The following is a 23,748-nucleotide window of genomic DNA, read 5'->3' as shown; positions in this document are numbered from 1 at the left end:
CCACTGGAGGTAAAACTTTGAAAAAATGTAGCGCCAAAGTACCACCAGTGGACTATTTCACCATAGTAACATTGACACTTGATAGTTGACACTGACAATTCTGTGCCTAAATATTTCTGGTTATTATTTTATTTATGGGATAGGAGGCAAACGAGCAGACAGGTCGCCTGATAGTAAGCGATCACCGCCGCCCATGGACACCCGAAACACAAGAGGTGTTAGAGGTGCGTTGCCGGTCTTTAAGATGGGTGATTAAAGTAACATTGTTACTCAGCGTCAATATTTACTTGTTGAACAGGCAATGAACGGCGAAGAGTCACTGTCGATGTCGGGTGAGAATTGTCACTGTTGTGAAACAGGCCACTGGCGTGATGTTCAGTTTTATTGCCGAATGACGTCCTTAATATCGTACCTACCTAATGATGCAATTCTGTCCGGCTAGCATGACATGCATTTTCGCGCCCGACTCATTAAGTCATTATATATATTTAGCGCGACTTTAAGTATGCAGTATGGCAGGGGTGGCCACTGCGCGATTCTTTCGCCGAACTACAATACAAGTACAGTCAGCTGCAGAGAAAAGTAGATCCCCTTGCATACAAATTTGTATGGCAGGGGGTCTGCTTTTCTCTGCAGCTGACTGTACATGCCGTCGGCCGCGCACTCCCGCGGTCGTTCAGTGGTGACGACTATCGCGCGGCGCAATAGAACTCAATGTCGGCTGCTCGCGACTCGCGAGCGGTCCGTTTGTTACCTACATTAGGTAAGAATTATGAAAGGCGGCATTTTGTGAACATCAAAGCAGTGAGCCTGCTGATGAAATGCTAACTAATTAGTCTGTAGTTTTGAGTTTCTTTATCGGATACAATTTTGTATCTGGGTAGATAATTTTAAATGTATTTTAGAGTGTCGGTTTTAGGAGAATTATCCATACTAATATTATAAATGGGAAAGTGTGTGTGTCTGTTTGTTTGTCCGTCTTTCTGAGATCCAGAACTGTACGTCAATAACAGTAGATAATTACTACGTATAATTTCTATATGATTATTGATTACCTAAATGATTTATCAATTTTAACTGATTAGACGTCATATATTACTTTTAGATACTATCTTAGATATATAGTAGAATTAGTTCAAACAACTGTGTAGGTTCCTAGTATGTTAGTTATAATTTTAATTATTTAGCTCAATTACATTGTGGGCCCATTTAGACGGTACGAGAACTCGCATACGAGTTTTATTACATTGCGGTATTTGATGGCTGTGCAAAATTGTATGTAACCTAAACAGCCCGCAATATAACTAAAATGGCATGCGAGTTCGCACGCCGTCTAAATTAGGCCTATACGGTCTTGTTCATAAATATCTTTACAACAACAATGCCAAAAAATATACAGGATCATTTTCGCGAAAAAATATTTTTCTCAAACATGCAATGAAATATTGTCTTTACGTTCCTTAAAATGGGCTGGGAAGTATCACTTTTTGGGCGCAACAACTCGAGAGGACTGTAAAGGGATTTCATATTATTTTTTAGGCCTAGGCCTGCAAAGTAACTTTTTTTTATAAAATATTGTCCTTTAGAGCATTTTTTATTTATTTCATTGTATGTTTGAGAAAAGCACTATACATGCCTCGGCGTGAAAACGGATTCCCGGCCTCGTATCCCTATCCGGCCTTGCTCGCACGCTCGCTCGGCCGTATATACCCACTTGGCCGGAAATCCTCATTTTCCCGGCCTCTGATGTAATGTACTATTTCTCAAACATGCAATGAAATATTGTCTTTACGTTCCTTAAAATGGGCTGGGAAGTATCGCTTTTTGGGCGCAACAACTCGAGAGGACTGTAAAGGGATTTCATATTATTTTTTAGGCCTAGGCCTGCAAAGTAACTTTTTTTTATAAAATATTGTCCTTTAGAGCATTTTTTTTTATTTCATTGTATGTTTGAGAAAAGCACTATACATGCCTCGGCGTGAAAACGGATTCCCGGCCTCGTATCCCTATCCGTATCCGTATATACCCACTTGGCCGGAAATCCTCATTTTCCCGGCCTCTGATGTAATGTACTATGGCTGCTTGATACATTTCGACTGACGTGATGCCCTAATTTCTGTGGATTTCAGCACAGGTCATATAAGGTTCATTATAACCTGAAAAGTCACTACGCAAAATTTGGCTAGTACTTATAAAGTCACCTTATAATTAATACACGTTTCTAAGACCATGACTTTTACGTAATGTCTATAAGTACCTATATTATTGTGATATTCATAAGTCTAAGTTAATAAACAAATACTTTAAGTTTGATTTTAATTTGTAAGAGTAAATAAATAAACGTAAACTAAATCTGGACAAAGTTTTGAAAAGTAAATAAATGTATAAATGCCAGATTAAAGTTTACATATCTGTCATTTAAACTGGTAAGTTTCATGAGTATTGGATTCCTTTTCTCGAAATGATGGTCAATCGAGAAGGACGACCTAGCGAAACTGTTTGTAATTTCTACATACCAATTTTCTGTGACCGAATGCAAAGCCCGAGGAAAGTTTTGTAGGAAGGGTTAGAAGCTAACAGTCAATTTATAATATTTTTGCGTCCTTTTTCTTTACAAAAAACTACCGCAACAAAGCGTGGTCCAAGAAAACATTACAGCATTGGCAAGTTTTCTGGGAGAGATTTGATTAAAAGAAATGTCGGCCCCCTAAGGCACAAAATCTCACAGAGAGCTCGAGACAGCATTCGAATGGGGCAGCGAAAGTGATAAAAATTATCTTGAAGACATGAGTATCGATACACATTCAAAAAAAGTTAGGCCTATAGTCTTCAAAAATAAAATAAACAACTTTGAAAATGCTGCTACGCCGTTAAGTCAAAAAATGTAAAAAACAGCTGTTTTTGCATTTCTGGGTTTATGAATGACTAATAATATGTCGAGTAAATGGAATTTCACGACAAGAAAACTATTATTTTGAGAACACTAATGATCCTACGGACAAGAATGTGAAAAATGTCGAGCATACGAAGCTTCTTTAAAAAGTTATCACATGGAAGATAAATTTGGACCTTAAAAAATGCTAACATTGGTTTTGTCGACACCGATGGACATAAAGTATCACAAGTTCTGTTAGAAGCCTCACATTGGCGAAAACTAACTCTTTTATTTATCGATATTCAATACATAATTAAAATCACGAAAGATATCAAAAATAAACTAGGTTATATTAATTTTATAAGACATTGAATTTTGTCCAGATTTCATTCCGCATACGTTACTTACCTACCTACCTACTACCTTCTTGTACTATTATATATTCTGTGATAAAACGTCTAAAAATCGTCGTAAATTGTTTATACATTTTGGACGTAGGTATCCATACTAATATTATAAATGGGAAAGTGTGTGTGTCTGTTTGTTTGTCCGTCTTTCACGGCAAAACGGAGCGACGAATTGACGAAATTAAGTGAAGATAGTTGAAGGGATGGAGAGTGACATAGGCTACTTTTTGTCTCTCTCTCTCTAACGCGAGCGAAGCCACAGTATAAGGATATATCAGTAGTTAATCTCCGGCAGCGGCGGCGCGGTCGTTACTACTGCGCAAGGTCACGCAGGGTTGTACATGTACAACGTTACTATAATCGACTTCGTACAATGTAAGTTGTTGTAAATCTAATAGGTACTATTAACTGTAAGTAGGTTTTAGTATAACAATACCACGTCATGACACCACATTAGTCAGTATTGAAGACACAAAAAATCATTATAAATATATTACTCTCATACGCGCAATAGTAGATTGTGTAACAATAATTGCAAAAGCGTTAATTTAAGTGTTCATTTTATATGTTTTCTCTAGAATACACCCAATCCATCACAATAAAAAAAAGATTCGTTTGAACTAGAAACGTAGGTACCTACTGTCCTACTCGTATTAGTAACTGTGTATGGCGCTATGCTAGTACCAACGCTCTTTCTACCTTTTTATCTAATAAAGATTCAAGTACGTATTTGTTTCTTAAATACTGACGAAATCATATTTACATAAAATGTTTGAATAGATGTTTGCACAATATTTAAGTAGGTACCAAACTTTCGAGCTAGATAGATCGCAGCATCTACCTAAATGTCGTTACAGATAAATCCTTATTGATTTTAATGTGTCATTCTAGCTTTAAATCTCACTTTTACGCCATTTACGTAAGCAATAATGTACCTAACACTGCAAATATATAACAACCACTTACTTTTCTGGGTGTCTAGAAATTCTAAAGAATGACATTTCCGCATTTTGAGAACTTTCCATACACCCATAAACACTACAGTAACGAAAATATGTCTTCGGTGCTGACGTCATTTTCTCCCGAACTCAACACGTCAACACAGCGCGCAAACGCGGCCCCGACTGTCCAGCCCAATAATCACCAGTTTCGCATGTTTTCGCCGCATGCGAGGGGAGGGAGGGGGACACACCGCGCGGCGTGAAGTTTGTAAGAAGAGTTATTACTGGTTTTATACTGTGGCGAAGCCGCAGGCAAAAGCTAGTAAATAATAAAACACGATAATATAGTACATTATGATACAAGTGCGAACAAAAGGAAGTTGGAAACGAGTAGCAATAAATCAAAACACGACCGAAGGGAGTGTTCTAAATCGACACGAGTTACTAATTTATTTTTCGCACGTGTATCGTACGACGTTTTTCAGTACAGATGGCCCTCCGAACTTTCGACCACATGACACGTGCGAAAAGGAAATTCGTAACTCGTGTCGATTTAAAACACTCCGTTCTGTCGTCTTTTAATTTATCGCCACACGTTTCGAACTTCCTTTTTTCGCACTTGTATCGTAATGTAGGTACTATTCTTTAATTATATAAAACTAAGCCAGTCAAAAGTTATTCAGAGCTGTTAGATATCTCAACACTTCATTTTAGTTACTTTCGTAATTTACAAAACAATATAATCTTCTCAGATATTGCATTAGATAAGTTTTGCATATTATAATAACACAAAACAGATAAAGTATTTTTACGAAAAAATGTGCATTTCCGATAAAACGTAGATATGCAATCTTGTTAATATTTTTATAAACATTGCCTAAATTATGTCGCCGCCACTTTTGATAGAGATATATCTACTATCTGTTTTTCGGCACTATCTTATTTAACAATCTAGATTTTAGTGCTACTTATACTTAGCTACGCTTAATTTGGGCAAATTGACTCTTGATAAATCATTTTATTTAATTGGGTTACATACATATAACATACATATAATCACGCCTGTATCCCATAAAGGGGTAGGCAGAGCACATGAACTACTAAGTTTCAGTGCCACTCTTGGCAAACAGGGGTTGAAAGAAATCCAAATTGTGACATAGCCTCTCGCCTTGGCCACAATTTAACCCATACCCCACAGTCGACTTCTACGACACCCACGGGAAGAAAGGGCTTGGTGAAATTCTAAACCCGTCACCACACCGGGGGTTAATTAATTTCATTTAATTAATTGGGTTAATCGACAAAAACAACCTTTTAAGTACAGATGATGCTTTTTTTACGGACTAGTACGAGAAGTGGTTCATTATATGACAGGTCGAAACTTCGGAGGTCCATCTGTACCTACTGAAAAACGTCGTACGATACACGCGCGAAAAGGAAATTCGTAACTCGTATCGATTTAAAACACTCTTCGGTCGTGTTTTCATTTATCGCTACTCGTTTCGTACTTCCTCTTTTTCCGCACTTTTATCGAAATGTACTATTTTATAAAAAAATTTAAGCTTCACTTGAAGCAATATACAGTCAACCAATTAGAATCCTAGGCCACTCTAGAACCCTGTCGTATTGACACCGTGCTTTATTTGCTATAGGAGTCAGTTTGTCTTTTACAGTGAAAGGGTTCTATAGTGGCCTAGGATTCTAATTGGTTGACAGGAACATTTTGTTTAAATAAAATCATCAACCAATAGTGAAAAGGTTTTATTTAGAATTATCAATATAAATTACTTACTTCTAGAAAGGTTGTTTACAACTATACCTTCAGCTTCTTTTTCTTAGGTTTGATAGGCGGCCCGCCGATCTTGAACACGGTACTGAAAGGAAAGAAATACACATACTTATCATAAAAAAAAAATATTTTAAAACATGATTTGATTTAGAAACCGAGATTGTTTTAAAGGAAAAAGGAATATTTAACACTAGCCTTTGTACGCGGCTTCGCTCGCGTTAGAAAGGCCTGGAACTCTCCATCCCTTTAACTATCTCCACCTAAAAAATCATGTCAATTCGTCGCTCCGCTTTGCTGTGAAAGACGGACAAACAAACAGACACACACACTTTCCCATTTATAATATTAATATGTTTTACTACTACGTAATAGGGATACGTTTTTCGTAATCTCTAGTGTGTTTATTGCATTTGAACGCTAGCCAGAGCGTTAGATTCGATTTTCCATAATTTAAAGAGTAAAAAAATTGTTAAACACACATTTAAAAGCAACCAAGAAGAAACCAATACTTACTGGCAAGTTGTGCAGATCGGGCTGAATTTGCAGAACACTGAAAAGGAAACAATTGTTTTTAAATAACTGTCTATGCTTAGGTAGAAGTGCCAATTGATCAAAGGTTAAGGGTCGGCTCACACCGGAATGGCAGCGGCCGGCAGCGTTCGGCAACGGCCGAGGTTAAAATAGTACATTACATCAGAGGCCGGGAAAATGAGGATTTCCGGCCAAGTGGGTATATACGTGCCGAGCGAGCGTGCGAGCGAGGCCGGATAGGGATACGAGGCCGGGAATCCGTTTTCACGCCGAGGCATGTATAGTGCTTTTCTCAAACATACAATGAAATAAATAAAAAATGCTCTAAAGGACAATATTTTATAAAAAAAAGTTACTTTGCAGGCCTAGGCCTGAAAAATAATATGAAATCCCTTTACAGTCCTCTCGAGTTGTTGCGCCCAAAAAGCGATACTTCCCAGCCCATTTTAAGGAACGTAAAGACAATATTTCATTGCATGTTTGAGAAAAAATATTTTACACTTAAAAGTGCTCGCTGTGTCGCTGCCGGCCGGTGCCATTCCGGTGTGACTGGTGTGAGCCAACCCTAACTCGGAGAGATCCCTGAAAGGTACAAGTCCACCTTTGTACTTACTACTTACTATCTGTGGTAAATTTATAGAATAGATGGAATTGTCAATGTCACACAGACACTGCTGGCTCTAGTGGTGAGGCACTTTTACTTGCAGAGAAAAAGATAAAATACACACGCATGTACACGCACACACACACCCTTAGTATTATTATAGTAAAATTGTAAATTTTTTGCATGTCGTGTTTTCGTCTGATGCCTATAAAAACCTGTTATCATCCTGTACCATACGTATTCTGGCAAATAAAGAAATTCTAGGCTTAGAATACATTTAAAAGTGGAAAATGTCTGCCTTAGGTGAGACTTACGGTAGATGTCGCTACAGGTCCAATTGACCTTAGTGGTGGAAAATTTCGCTTGCTTGGTTGAAGTCTTGGTGGCTCAGTTGGCAGAGCGCTGGAGTATCGATCCAGAGGCCGTGAGTTCAAGTCTCACCCAAAGCAGACATTTTCCACTTTTAAATTTATTCTAAGCCTAGTGGCACCGATTGGCAAACTCTCGCGATAATATATATCTCTATCGCTCCTACGTATTGGCGCGACAGAACCAGGCTACTTTTCTGCGGCGTTTCGGTGGCGTTTCGCGTCGCAGAAATGACATTCAGCTACAAGGCCTGCGGGCCGATTTTTGAGTCTCACCCATTCGAATTCAGAAAATTGTCACTGAAAATAATAAGCGTCACCGTTTTCAACCGGTATTTTAGTGACAAAATCCCGTATGCGAGATTCAAAAATCGCCCCCCTGGTCTTATACTGTGCTTCAGGTAGGAACAAACTTACCGCTGAGACAGAGCGAGCATACGTAGCCTATGGACACGGGCTCGCGGTGGCAGAAGCAGGCCGCGCGGTAGTCTACCCGCCCTCCGCCGGGGAGCACTAGGGCTTTGCGTTCGTACGCTTCAGGAAGGAAGACCCACTGCAAACAATAAGGGCACATATAGTCACCGGCAATAATAGTATATTACGATACAAGTGCGTAAAAAAGGAAGTTCGAAACGAGTGGCGATAAATTAAAGCACGACCGAAGGGAGTGTTTTAAATCGACACGAGTTACGAATTTCCTTTTCGCACGTGTATCGTACGACGTTTTTCAGTACAGATGGCCCTCCCAAGTTTCGACCTGGCATATAATGAACCACTTCTCGCACTAGTGCGTAAAAAAAACACCATCTGTACTGAAAAATATTATATTACATTCTTGCGACTGACTGAGTGCCACGGTAAGCTCAAGAAGGCTTGTGTTGTGGGTATCAGACAACGGTAATACATAATATTATAGTATACAAATATATACTCCACTCAGGAACAAATATCTGCGCTCATCACACAAATAAATGCCTTTACTGGGATTCGAACCCAGGACCGCGGCTTAGCAGGGTCACTACGCGCTAGGCCAGACCGGCCGTCAATATTACGTCAATGAAAGCCAAACACATGTCTGACACTATTTTGTTTGCAACCGAAATATCCCAAAGTAACGAGTAGTTCGAAAAGTGGAACCTACAGCTCGTAACACTTTCTTAGGTGCAAACTAGAGAGGGGCCGAATACGGACTTTGCCGAATACGAATATTCGGCCGAACATTCGGTTCAGCTGTTACCGAACCGAACATTCAGCCGAATATTCGGTTCCACCATATTTTAAATACTGGCTTGGAGTTAAAAACTTTTCAATGATTGGTAATGGGTACTAAGGCTCTTATTGTTCCTATAATTTAGTGCAGAAGAAAATTTTGGTTTTTGTTTCTTACTACGTTATTTTCACTTTTTTACATAATTATTGTAGGTACTTATATTTTAACGCATTTTATCTCCCTTTGTTGGTTCCTTAAAATGCTGAAATACGATCACTCCGTTGAAAAACGAAACAACTTACGCTATTTATTTACTTAATTTATTCGGTAAGTATTCGGCAATTTAACCGAACTATTCGGCCGAATACGAACATTGAAAAACTTGCCGAATATGCCGAATACCGAATATTTACCGAATATTCGGCCCATCTCTAGTGCAAACTAATTTTGCCCTCGATTGAAGCAGAAAAATCAACCACAACCTGAAGATAATATTGACTACAAGATTTCACACAAACCGAATCAAATCAAATCTAACTAAATCTTATACTTTTAAACGAGCAATTCTTGTATATTTATTTATTTATTTATATATATATTTATTTACACTGACGATCTCGGAAACCGCTCTAACGATTTCGCAGAAATTTGTTATATGGGGGTTTTTGGGGGTGAAAAATCGGTCTAACTTATCCTTAGGTCCCGGAAACGCGAATTTTCGAGTTTTCATGCGTTTTTCTTCGCGCGCCATCTCGTGTGCAGTAGTTGTACTGTTAAGACAGAATTCTTTCGGTCGATGTAAGTACTATTTATTGCAAACACTAGATGGCGACACAGGTCAAGGCTAAAACGAATAGAAAATACACTATTTGAGTTTTTGTGGCGAAATGCGCGCCATCTCGTGTGGAGTAGTTGTGTTGTTAAGGCTGAGAATTCTTTCACTCGATGTAGGTACTATTCATTTTTGAACTAGATGGCGACACATGTCAAGGATACGAAACAGAACCGAGCGAAGCTCGGTTGCCCAGATTGTTTTTAAAATGTACCTATCATTAAATGCTTTTTACTCCACATGTGCTTCAATTACTTTACCAGATATGAAAAATGATATAAAGTACAAGTTTCTCATCTGTTCTTTAACAATAAAGAGCCATTACCAGTTGCTGTGATGAAAAAAAACTAGATGTAATAGGCGAGACTAAAAAAAACTGTTTAGTCCGTCAGATAGATTATCAAAAAATTTGGGACACCTATTTTTTCTTTTTTCTTGTAAACAAAAGATGACGACGGTACAGTGCGTTGAAGTTTCGCGTGACGTCACGCCTAGGTACAAGTATTACTTAAAAGTGACGTCACAAGCCCCCACTCCGGCACTTTGATGCTCTACATCTTTGTATTTTTTTTTTCATTCACTAATTAGACAAAGTGAAAAATATGTAATCAGTATTTTTGGACGATCTAACTGACGGACTAAACAGAATGCCATTTTTTTAATGTAGTCGTCATCCCTATTGTTGTCTTACCAACAAATATTGTAGTAAACCCTCCAAGGAAGGTACTTTAAGGTAGAGGCCTCCGGTGATGTCGCAGCCTTGCTGCAGCAGACTCAGGTGTTTGTCCAGAGAGCACACGTCGATCAGGACATGCTGCTTCTGTAATATAAATACGGTTGAATATACAACTTTCGACTTCAGGGGATAGGGATGCGTGGAGGAATTTGAGGGAGGCCTTTCCCAACAGTGGGACAATACGGGCTCTTAATAATAATAATAATAGTCCAGTCCATCCAATTTGCAAAACAATAGCCTTATGACCTTAGTTCCCATCGCAACACAAAAGTGTTGCACTGCAATAGTCTTTGCACCTGGCGGGGACCATCTTCGGGTGTATCACATTGTGCGCTCGGGGATGGTATCCGCCACGTGTATCCCTTGCCTTTAGATTAAAATGTCTTAAAGGGCCTCTGTGCTGTTGGCTTCGGCCCCACGCATGCCTCCCAAAGGTCCGGGACCCCATGGTTCCGAGATATGGAAAAGACAAACATAATAATAATGGTCATGCCACGCTCTATTGGGATCGATCTATTATCACTGACAGGACTATTGTAGCCAATAAGCCTGACATTGTGATAATAGATCGACCGCAACGCCGGGCCGTGCTCGTTGACATCACCATCCCCCATGATGAGAATCTCGTGAAAGCCGAGAAGGACAAGTCCAGTAAGTACCTAGACTTGGCTCACGAGATAACCGCCATGTGGGATGTTGATTCAACGATCATTGTTCCGATAGTCGTTTCAGCGAACGGTCTCATAGCGAAGAGTCTCGACCAACATCTTAAGAGACTCTCGCTAGGTGGTTGGATCAAGGGTCAGATGCAGAAGGCGGTGATCTTGGACACGGCGCGGATAGTCCGACGGTTCCTCTCTCTGCAGCCCTAACCACCGGCAGCTTGGGCCCTGCTCCGCTGCTGGCGGCACCCTAAGTTAGATTTTTTATACTTAATGTGTTTATATATTTTGTATTGTTTTGTAAGTGGTTTTGTATTTTACTTTTATAATCATATTATAAAATAACCTAGCCTAAGAGTTAAAATGAATAAAGAGAATAATAATAAAATACAACTTTTGATGACCTGAATCGGTTTAAACTAACACGATCTTCACTCATGTTATTGAATTAAAACGGGACTTAATCGCGTAAAACACGTTTATATTTAATTCGACGTTTCAGACGTGACATTACGTCCGTGGTCACGGGTAGACTGGCTGGGAGTTGTATCAACATCTTCTAGCTGTATGAGTTTTTCGAATTACCCGCACTTGATTGTCATTAGTCACTTTTACGCTAAAGTGCCACTTTGCCTACATACAACACTCATGACATCTGATGGTATGTGATCGGAAGTTTTCTCACGTTTGCACTTGCTAATCACCAGATTTTTACTGGAGTCAGGATCAAATCACTGGATTGAACTGCACAATCCCAAAGTCCTTTCAACTGAACGTCTTTACTATAGCAGGAAAGTACGTGAAGTGATTGAAATCAGGAAATATCGTAATTTCAATGAAAATGAAAGGCAAGGGATTTCATTTTCGTGGAAGAGAGTTCCACTTGTAATACAAGTTGTAAATTTTTATGTAATAGGCCTCAAGTTGATTCTTATAAAAGTTAAGTATAAAGATATGTGATTGCAACGAAAAGCCAAAACGTGCAAATTACTTTGATTTGAGTTAACTTCTTATCTCAAGATATTGGGTAGTAGCTTTGCCTATATGAAACCTTGCCCTGTATTCGCATCCTAGGAAGGGCACTTACCTACTTTGTGGGTAGTATTTTTCATTTCATTTGAAAACAATCTCGCATCAACACTAGAAATAAGCTGTTAAGAGACATTTAAGAGGGCTTTCATGTGAAAAATAGTGAAATCGCAACCGAGCGCTTAATCATACCGTATGTGGTATCAAATTAAAGGGCTTTGCGAGTAGTTTACAAATATATAACATATTATAGGACTTTTTCTACTTGGTCTAACAAAATATGAGAAAATGTCCAGAAGTGGTAATAATTGTGACGGTGAAGGCTCGTTTTCAAAAAATTGACAAAAATATGTAATAGAAACTTATAATCACTAAGGCATACGAGCAATTTTAGTAAACGTTACAGATTCATTATGTACGAAAACAACTTCGATGTGATGTAGATTTTCAAAGAAATTGTCACTTAATTTTAGGTAATTTCTGAAAAAAAATTGAATTCGTCTTAGCGTCGTTTACTCTTTTTTCAAAACCGTATAATAGAAATGTAGTCTGAGAAGATTGTAGTACAGGATATACCTACATATTACAAGTTTACCAGTTTCAGTATTCAAAACTGGCCAAATTTTACAAATAAGATCGACTAATTCAGGGCTATACGCGGGTTTTCCTAAACGCGCATCAGTGAGTTAGTTTTCAAAAATCACGTCTGATAAGAATCAAGATAATAAGATGTTCTAATTGATACTTGAATTAAATAAATCTATTAGATAACGGAAAGTGTAATATTTCACCGACTAAAACTATCAATTTACCATTATTTTGACGTTTTTCTTGAAAGCACCCTTAAAACTATATCAAGTTTATAAACAAACACACTAAACTAAGAACTTAAACTAGTCAAACAACCTACCCCGTATCGTTCCCGACGCAAAAGTACCCATCATACTGAACCGCGATAACCTCCGCGCCAAGAACGACCCAAAGCGGGGATAGTTGTAGGTACTCATAGTTATAATATCAAGTTGGTTTTACCTGAGCCGTGAAGAATACATTCATGTAGTTGATGTACTGGGCCGCGGTGTCCGAGCTACCGGTTACAATGAGGATGCGGCTGCTCATCCGCACTCCAGGGGCTAGTTGTCTACGGATCTGAAAGAATATAATAGAAATATAATTTATTCTCAAACACGCACAAAAAGGAAAATATACAAGCAAAAAGATACAAAATCAGGTGTCACAAAACAATCTCATCATGTCATATTGCTGGTGATGGTGACTTCCAACAACAAGACCAAAGTTGATGAGCATATATTATTTTGGCAATAGGGATCCTGTACAAATTTGGACCAGATTGTAATTCCTACTTGTTCCCGAGTCATGGATGTTTTCTATGTATATAAGTATTTATATATTATATACATCATTGTCTGACTACCCACAACACAAGCCTTCTTGAGCTTACCGTGGGCCTCAGTCAATCTGTGTAAGAATGTCCTATAATATTTATTTATTTATATTTATTTCACTTATTTCATACATATTTTCAGAGTTCCAAGAATTAAATTTATACAAGCAAGGATTTGAACTGACAACTTCCACATTGAATATTTTAAGACTGGGCCACTAGCGATTCTGATAGTTCTGATACACACACCTTTCAGGGTTTTCTTATGTTCTTTGCTTCTTTCTTTCTAGCAAAAGGTCAAACGGCCAGAGTAAACGTGAAACTTACCCTTCCAATATAACAGAGGGCCATAGCTAGGGCTCCGGCCAGCAGAGATTCTCCCGGCTTCTCTTCTTGTGGTTGGCTCTTTATTAGGTTTACTAATCTGGAAAGTTGACAAAAAAGGTAAGAATGTTGTACCCTTAATTATATATTTATTATATGGACTGATTAAACAGCAATTAAAATATTTTAACATGATTCATAGATAAAGATAATAGATAAGGTACAGTGGAGAAAATCTCGACTGGGGGACAATTGTAACTGATCCATTTATAGGGTTCCGTAGTCAACTAGGAACCCTTATAGTTTCGCCGTGTCTGTCTGTCCGTCCGTCCGCGGATAATCTCAGTGACCGTTAGCACTAGAAAGCTGAAATTTGATACCAATATTTATGTATATCAATCACGTCGATAAAGTGGTAAAGTAAAAAGTGGAAAAAAATGTTTTGTTAGGTAGTGGGGGCTGATATTTTTTTTTATTCCAACGGTATTAAAAAATGAATAAGGGTTTACTAAAATCGTTTTTTGATAATATTAATATTTTCGGAAATAATCACTCCTAAAGGAAAAAAAAGTGTGTCCCCCCCTCTAACTTTTGAACCACATGTTTAAAAAATATGAAAAAAATCACAAAAGTAGAACTTTATAAAGACTCTCTAGGAAAATTGTTTTGGACTTGATAGGTTCAGTAGTCTTTGAGAAAAATACGGAAAACTACAGAACCCTACACTGAGCGTGGCCCGACACACTCTTGGCCGGTTTTTTGCTATTATTACACTATGATGTTGAGTTTTACATGTATCTACTGAACACGCCTACCATATATAACCTGTGGACACTTTATTCAATAATGCAAACATTGTAAAACATGGAAAAAATTTACAAGTTACATTTTTCCCCCCAGTAGAGATTTGCCCCGCTGTACCTTAGACACATTTTAGTATTTCTATAGAATTTAAACAACATATTTTAACATAAATTCTGTTTCTCCCCATTTTAAGCTAAACTAAAAAATTTAAGCTAAAATCTTCCAAGCTTAACATTGAACTTAACAGTACTTGACAGTGAATTAGAGAAAGAATGTCACTATACTATTCTATACTCCCAAATCTCCCAATGAATAAAATGGTATGGTACCTTGATTTAATGGTCTTCTCAACCAGAGTGAACAATTCATACTGTCCATCAATCTGCCGCACATCCAGAGGTTTTCCGGGGGACGGATACAAGTATTCACTGAAAAAAAAAACTCATTTAGATTTTAACACATTACTAAAAGATGCAGTTACTTTTGACCTATTAAGTTTTAATTAATCAATAATTGTATAATTATAGAGTATTCAAACGATTAATTTTAAGAAACAAACTAGACTCGATAAATTTAGTTGAAAAATTTGCCTGTCTGGCTCCATTTTACTCTGTTGCTATAATGGAGCCAGACAGCATGCATGGCTTTATGATTTTTACTTGGCTAAACCATCCGCTTCCATTAGTTACACTGCTGCACAATGTGGAATTGTGGACATAGGAAAACAATGTTTCCCCTCACTAGCTCGGTGTTTTGTCCTTTAATACCAGCGGGTAAAAACGCATTTTATCCACACTTAAAATTGATAAAACTGGGTGAATCTAGTGATTAAGATGATTTACCACCTTTAGAACTACTGGAAGCTGTGATAAACGCGTTTTTTGCGTTGTACTTGTCTCGCTATAGTGAGGGGAAAAGTTTTGTGTTCCACACAGATGCAAATGTATTTTACTTCTCGTGTGTTGAAAAACTCGCCAAGCTCAGGATTCTATATTCTCGAACCACTTGTTTCGCTCGTAGTTCAACTATAGAATCCTTTACCTTGCTTGTTTTTAAATTCCACACTCGGTGTTAAAATACAACTTCAAGACAGACAAGACCTTCTACATCTCTAATTAATTGTATAGAGTTAACTTTAGTTAGAACATAGAATTAGTATATAATAGTATCAATTGTAATTTCAACTCAATTTTAAATATTTTCTAAATATGTGACGTGTAAAAGTGCCCCTGTGGCCTATTTGCTGAATAAATTATTTTGATTTTGATTTGATTTTTGACTTTGCACCCTTGTATAACAAATAACTATTTTAGTCTAGTTTGCAAACATGGTATGGAAAGTGAACAGCTGAAATAGTTATTTGTTTTACAAGGGGACAAAGTTGTTGTTTAACTGCATGTGCAGCAAGAAAAAGATGCCAACATTGAATTTGAAAAGGTTTCAAGGCAAAAACGTTAAACAAACTTTGCCACAAGGTGCAACAAAATTTTCACCACACCAACTAAAATACTAACTGTAAAACATCAAATGAAATCAAATTAATCAATTTTATGATTACATTATTTATGATCACTTTGTACTCTTGTGAGAAAATGCAATTTTGGTATCCGTTTTTGAAGAATTAAGAGAAAATTTTTAGTTACCAGTTACTGTGATGAAAAATGGTTTTTATTTTATCTAAACATTATCAAACTTAGTAGTCAATTGCCTTTTGTGGAAATGGCATCCAATAACTGCCAATTGATTCTTCGACTTCTGCATCAAATGCGAGTTAGCGAACGCGATGACTGCATCCAGGCAGTTCGTGAGTACTTTAGGGTCTTCAATAATGTACCGCTGGTTCGGATTTGTGTCCACTACAATCACTAGTAGACTGCAATCGGATGGACCTGAAAATAAATAATAAATTCGAGAATATTGATACACTAACAATTTTATGCTCTAAAGTGACTTTGATACTCAGGGAAACTAAATTATGTATTGGTAAAATGGTTTGTATTCATCTCAAAGCAAGCAAGACATTCGACTAAATTATTTTATAGGTTATAATTTCTTAGTTTACGAATTGTATTTTCAAAGTCAAAGAGTGATTTTAGAAGGGTAATAAGATATATTTAGTAACTTACTGTCGTCATCAGCCATAATTGCAATAAGTTCAACCCTAGTAATAATAATAAATCAGTACTTTTGGCTTCGTTTAATAACAACAAGCAGAGCACAACACAAGCGGCAACCATTGACTTTGACAGCTGTCAACTCAACTGACATGACTTGTGACTTGTATTGCCATAGAAAAAAATGATATAGGGTTTTAAAAAATATATATTTTTAAATACCTACCGAGTAATAACATGACGCAAAATGAAATAAATGCAATAAACAAGACGAAAATATTTCGTGTTTAATATACTATACAGTCCTAATACAGCTTTTACTATTTTCAGCAAAATCCGCTATGCAATTCTGGCAGTAACATGTCAAAAACTTTTCTATATGCCATTAAAACAAATTATGAAACATTTTAATTTCTTTTTTTTTAGTTTATATGGTTGTTGTATATTCAGACAGTAAACAAGTTAGTTCAAAGAGGTAGGATTACCAAATCCTGTTAGAAGTTAAATGTAATTATTTTTTAAAAACAATATTGCATTATAAATACCAACAGGCGTATTACGCGGAAGGTTTTGGGTTAGTTTAGCAATTTAGAATATTTAGATTTGATGCTGAGAAAATTATTTTGCATTATTTAATAGTAAAGTAAGTGGCCGTGGTTTGCCTGGTCTAGACATGATGCTTGGCTTTCAACCCGGAGGTTTCAAATTGCGTTTTTCAGAACGCTTCTCTCAAAAAGCACAGTGGCCGACCACTCCTACAGTTAAATACAGGTTCTAAACTAAACGTCTAATCAACCAATCCAATCACTGAACTCTAAAAACACGGCGCGTGCACAGCGACAAATAATCCATCAATTATATTAGTTGTCCTGGTTGTCCAGTTACTACTTAGTACCGCGCGGTACACAATGTCGTGGCTCCATACATGCTCTGAGAAATATAAGACCTTTTAATTTGGTCGAGTAGCATAGCGATGGTATCGCGCAGGTCGTCGCTTCGATGATATGTTTAACTGGATGAGCAGTCTCCTTGTATTTGGTCATTCATGAAATCATGATTATGGGTCTTTCAAAGTATTTTGACCTTGCATCAGCTTATTTAGCTTCTAAAAACGATGTTTCTCGGATACTGCACACAGATCGTCGCCTTCCGTCTTCCCATCGGCCACTTCAACTGTGAACGTTATGGGTCGATGGCAAAAAAGTAGACAGGAAAGTCTGTGCGCCCACGGGCGACTTTTCGCCACAACTTTGTTGTCTCTTGGACGTAAATATTCATACTAGCCCATAGACCGATGGTGTGAGCGACAAGAAAGTCGTAGCGAAAAGTCGCCCGTGGGCGCATCCTCAATAAAGACTGTACTCTTGTTGGTTTTGTTGTTCCAGTAAGGCCCACTTGAGCCAACTACTTAACTCAGGGTTAGTGGGCTGTCATCTATCAAATTCCATATAAAATGGTGGGTTAACTCTCGGGTTAACCCGCCATTTTCATTGGTGCAAGTGGTCCTAAGATAACTTAGGCTGGAAGTAATTCACCGTCGGTCGGTTAGGAAAATTCAACTTAACTATACATGGGAAAACTTTGGGCAATGTCGGTTTATCGCTCGACTAAGCACTGAGCAATAAAAACTCTCAAAAACCGTGAACATTTCCATGTTAAGTTAAGTAGTAGTTACACTAGTTACCTTTACTTTCGGCAACACTCGTGTCCCCACTGTAATCCTCTCTTTCCACCAATCTCATTTCCTATAGTCCTCTGTTAGCTATCCAGTCTCAAATGTAGCAACGCAAGCACGACGTCCGAACATGATGAATTCGACGCTACGGCACGCCAAGAATGTGTCCTGACAAATATGTACCTACCACGCTTTAACAAGGTTCTATCTCTTGCTACCAACTCAAGACTTAGGACCATATCTCAGTTAGACTGCCATATCTATGACTTCATGACATCTGTCCACGGAGACAAGACATACAATTAATTAAATTAATAAGTAGCTATGTGGGCGTTAAGACTAGTTCGCCTTTGATTAATATTGATTAGTTAGAATTCTGGTTAATCGGTAGCAGTTTAAAGCATTTACATTCTATGATTTGGGACAGCTGATTAAAAACAGTCACACTGTAAAGAATACGCCGAGGAACAGGTAGTTAGTCATACCAAGCTTAGTTACCAGCGATTTTGACAGCTCCGCCGGTGCAAATGTTATTTTAAAGTTTTTAACTTCTATGAAATGACGATGACGATGACGATAGGACTAATAAAATAGTTGCAAACATAGCTTGGTCTGACCTACACGTCTACGTACACCTACTATATAAACATGCTCTAGTTTCAAAGCCGCTTTTAGCAATTAAAGGATTTGAAGGAAAACGAAGTTGTGATACTGATATTGCAGTGATTGGTTGCAAGCCCATCGCTCACCACAATTTTATTTAAACAATATTGGCAATATCCTACCTTAGACTTCTGCGACACTTATGGGATGAAACGGGTGGTGAATCATTCATTCTTTTTTCCTCTAAAAAAATCGACAGCTCAAATAAGTTGCAGTACCTATTCACGCTCTCTTTCTCTAGCCTTATTCTACACTTCGGATGTAGGCCTCCTTCAATATCACCACTTATCACGGTTCTGTGTTACTTCCTCCCAGCAGTCCTTTTGATATCGTTAGCCCAACGCATCTGCCCTCTTTTGCAGTTGCAGTATTGCAGGCTGGAAATAAAAGTTAAACATGGAAGCAACCACAGTGCACAGACTATTCTGTTGACATTGACAGTCTTGTTAGTGTCAGTTTATTTCCAAAGATTGTTTAGTTCATGTATAAATAATAATTAATTTAATTTTTATGTTGTGTGTAAAATGTATAGGTACCTATAGCAAACGTGATTGTGTGTGTAAATAAATGCTATTTTGAAGTCCATTCCGACGCTGTTCCGAGTTGACCCGTAAGTTTTTAAAGCACTACTTCTATATATGTATGAGAAAGTAATTCTGTCCGTTACCTTTTTCCATCGTTTTTTTTTTATTTTTTTTTTATTTAATCCAATGAACTGATTCCGCTGATGGCGATAATTTCTAAGGGATATTTTTTACAAATTATCATCATCACTCCATGTATCTACTTACCCAGTGGCGTGGCGTGCAAATTTTCGTTGATAAAGCCGGAGGGGTTTTCGGGATCTGTTCTGTATGAACTTCTACAAATACTGGAAAATTTTAGGGAACCCGTAGGGAATCGAGTTGTATCGACGCTCCGCCACTGCAGTACCTGCCTACATAATCGATGCCAGCTTCATGAAGCCCACAGATAATTTAGCCACCAATAGTCTTGGAAAATTTACAAGGTCGACAAATTCAAATCCGCAATCCGCAACGTAACGGAGGTTTCGTAAAACGTTAGAGTTTACCTATTAGACCAGCAAAACCTGCAAAACGTTTCCAGGAATTTATAATATGTATCTTCATTTGATTCTAAATTAGTGTAGGTAATCCCAGTTTACTCCATTTCAGGAGTTGTCGAAAAAATTTGGGAGCCTAAAAAAAAATCCCCTTCATTGCCAAAAGACTGATGTATAAGGTCAATTTTAATGAAAATAAAGTTTGGTGGATCGGACATTGGCAAAAAGCCGTTTTCGAATTTTTATCAACATCATAATTGCAAAAAAGTTATGTAATTCTAGGTGGCGGCAATTTTCTAACCCTCAACGCAAAAAGAGGGGTGTTGTACTATTAATTAGACCGCTACGCGTGTCTATCTATGGTATCGTAGCTCCTAAACGGGTAAACCGATTTGGATGCGGTTTTTTTTATTTGAAAGAGAGTTTTCTAGCGATGGTTCTACTTTTTCAAGGTTTTTATGTCGGATTTTTACTCACTTACTTTTTGGGCGTTCCGAAATCCCATCTTTCATTATGATTGATATTTTTATTGTCAGCCGTACCACGTTTAGTTAGAGCTGTCCTAACTAAGTATAAATCTTATCGGTTTTAGGTTTTCTTCTGAAAACCTACACTCTTCTTCTGTTCTACTCCTTGGTCAATTTTCCTTGTAGGTTAGGTATGTTTTTTTTCTTTTTTCTTTCAAAAGTTAGCTAGAAGAGAAAGCTACCGACAAAAGTAACGTCACTTTTGTCAGTAGCCCATGTTACGAAAATTCTAACATACAGTCAACTGTAGAAATAGTTGACCTCCCATTACTAATTCATCGGTTTGCTCGTCTACTCAATAGCACTCATTAAGACGCACTCCATACAATCACAATGAAACGTTTTTACTACCTATTTATCAAGCAGCAGATAGCTATCCAGGTTATTATAAACCCCAGACACGAAGAACAAAGACGTCCCGTGAACGGCATCCGCAGTTGTCATAAAACCATTAGGCCTTTGATTTACACAAACCTCTTTATCGGCCACGTAAGACGGGAGCTTGTTACTACATCCGAATTGTATTTCATCGCTAGATGACAGTTGATACGGCGCCAAACTTATGTCATCTGTCAAAATACATGTTAACAGTACGGCCGATGAGACGCGGCGATAAGAAGCATGAATAATATTATACCGAGGATGTGACAGCCATGCTACCCGTCATTTTACGACATTGTTTATACGCGGTTAATGATATGGCTCATTTGAATGCGTTGGTGGTCTGGCTGGATAGAAAAAAAACAAACCATTTTTTTTAAATCTGAAATGTTTTGACTTCAAGTTTCGGATGTATTAATTGAGCAAAACTCCGATCGCTTTTTGCTTTCTGTTCTTCGAATGCAGGAATGCAATTAACAGTTCGCGTAGCTGATCAATTTTATTAAGTAAATGAGCGCTGTTGGCAATTGAATGTGATTTTACGAGAACATTGTTTACAAGGCTTCGTGCCAAGGGGCAGCGACGCCACATTAGCGCGCGCTTTCGAAAATCGAACTGGAAAAAGAAAAAAGGCGGGAACGAAATAATTATGCACGTTCCGTTTCGTAATGGCGACGCGCTACCGTTTCCCTTTTAATAGCTCGCTTGTTCTCAGAATTTAATTACGCTGCGCCCAGATTAGCTGACGCGTTCCGTTTTGTTAATAACTCTTATAATGGATGACGCTGTGCATTTTGTGCATTTATTGCCGCACTTTATTAAATCCATAGATCATACGAGATTTATCATAACGCCACAAAAAATGACACATGACTCACGGACTATTGTTTGGATTTACACGAAACCATTTTGTTTTAATCTGTCATCTGAAACGGATCCTCAAATTTTAATATTAATAATTCAATAACGAGCCCTCAAAAACAAATTGTCTAACCGATAAGACAGTAGTCGATACAGACGAACAAAACGTAAACGATTCAGCCTTAATAAGAACCGGAGCCAGAGATGAACACAAAAGAAAAAGATAACCGCCTATTGTTTTTTTATCATGTTGTCAATATCGCGCGGCCAAATTTTCAATATTGGAATGCCACGATTCGCCAATAAGAAGCTGGGAAGAATTGATTTATTGTCCAATTAGCGTCGGTCAGGTGTGCCAACTGCCAAGATAGCATCAGGCTGGCCAACCTAACTCGGTTGGAACTACTATTTCTTTTGGCGCGTTCGGTTTAAATGGCATATTGGAATCAAAAAAGAACCTTTACACCATGCTGGCTGCTTTCTGGAAGGCCATTTGAAATTCTGATTGCGGGGTGAGGGTCGCTTGAGTGGAAATCGATTTGAATTAATTGCGGAGTTGCTTTTTGTACGAAGGAACTTTAATTTGATATAAGTTATTTCTAAATCGTTGCGCGGTAAAAACTGACATCTGTCGGCAATTAATGACATATGTTTATTTGTACATTTCGATTTGCTAATACTGCTCTTAATTGTGCAAATTACATAAAGATCACTTTGCAAATGGACAGGTAAATTACGTAAAGTGACGCAATGTGCTCTACCTAGTATATTTTAAGTTAGACTTGTATTTTTTGGCCATTATAGAAGATGAGGTATTGTTTTGTGTCTGTTTTCTAAGTGGAATGTCCAAACTAAATATATATACTTTCTACAGTAAAATCCACCAAGACACGTGTTATAAAAGTTTTAATTACAACTTTTAAGTCATAACAAGTCAATTTTGCACTAGCCATTCAATCAGTCCCGCCGTGATCTCAGTAACTGTGTTGTGGAATTTTTCTACATTCCAAAGCCAAAAATGGGAAAAACCGAGAACCCACAACAAAGTTTATTCGAAGAAAATAACCGCCATATACGTTCCGTTACACTCATTTATCGTAAATGAAAGAGCCGTGAGCCAAACATGGGGCGACAGTGATTTCATTTGGCGTTAATAGCTGGGATTGGGTTACAGGGGAGAAATCGGGAAATTAACTTCCAGACATAATAACATAATGGCTTTGTAATCCATATTGGCTGAGATAGTTTGGGGTTATTGCATTATCGTTTTATTAGATATATGGTTATTACTGAACTTAGTGGTGAATTTATGATGTTATCTGTCAGTTCGTATGATAACGGTACCTACATTTGAACTTTAGAACTTTATAGTCATTAGGCTGAATGTATGCTAATGTCGTTTGTAATTAATATTTTGAGTTTATAGCAAACAAACAGACACGCAGACAGGGGCGGGTAACTTTGTTTTCTGAAGTTCGGTGATCAGTTCAATCCAGTTTTCTTCAGGATTTCCCTGATTTGAGATCTTTTCCTTCCAAATCCGGTTTTCTTATACTCTCTTTGCAGCCATCTTTCACTCAATCTTTCTACGTGTCCAAACCATTTCAACATACCATTCTCAATTGTTGTCACTACATCTTCATTCAAACCACATTTTTTTTAACGCGTTTTCACTAATTATAATTTACTATCTAAACAGAACTTGAACTAAACAGTTCTTACAATTACATTCAACTTTGGAACATTGCAATATCCGTTGCCGTTTAAATTTAAATGTGGAATAATGCCGTTCTGTGGCTCTTCCGGTCGCGTTTCATTAGCGAAGCTCATGTGCTATGAAATGTTACCAGTTACAATATTGTTGCTGAATGCTGAACACAAGAAAACATCTATGTAAATAGTTTATTGTAGTTAGAATTTAATATTTTCTTCATGTCAGATTATCAT

At 37.6% G+C, this 23,748-nt stretch overlaps 1 protein-coding gene across 1 annotated transcript; it reads right to left on the bottom strand.

The window, feature by feature from the left end:
- Positions 1 to 5,968: 5,968 nt before the first annotated feature.
- On the bottom strand, positions 5,969 to 16,767 carry LOC125238305 (general transcription factor IIH subunit 3). Its single transcript, XM_048145594.1, has 9 exons — positions 16,644 to 16,767; positions 16,226 to 16,406; positions 14,847 to 14,945; positions 13,717 to 13,813; positions 13,017 to 13,133; positions 10,249 to 10,377; positions 7,933 to 8,068; positions 6,526 to 6,562; positions 5,969 to 6,097 (listed from the first exon to the last, which is right to left on the bottom strand). The coding sequence occupies exons 1-9, from the start codon at positions 16,657 to 16,659 to the stop codon at positions 6,037 to 6,039; spliced, it is 873 nt and encodes a 290-aa protein (XP_048001551.1). The 5' UTR covers positions 16,660 to 16,767; the 3' UTR covers positions 5,969 to 6,036.
- Between the last annotated feature and the right edge of the window lie 6,981 nt (positions 16,768 to 23,748).

The sequence above is a fragment of the Leguminivora glycinivorella genome, chromosome 23 (genome assembly GCF_023078275.1).
Source record: "Leguminivora glycinivorella isolate SPB_JAAS2020 chromosome 23, LegGlyc_1.1, whole genome shotgun sequence".
Lineage (NCBI taxonomy): Eukaryota > Metazoa > Arthropoda > Insecta > Lepidoptera > Tortricidae > Leguminivora > Leguminivora glycinivorella.
Note: the sequence above shows the minus strand (reverse complement) of the source record. Positions and strands in the feature narration are given on the sequence as shown.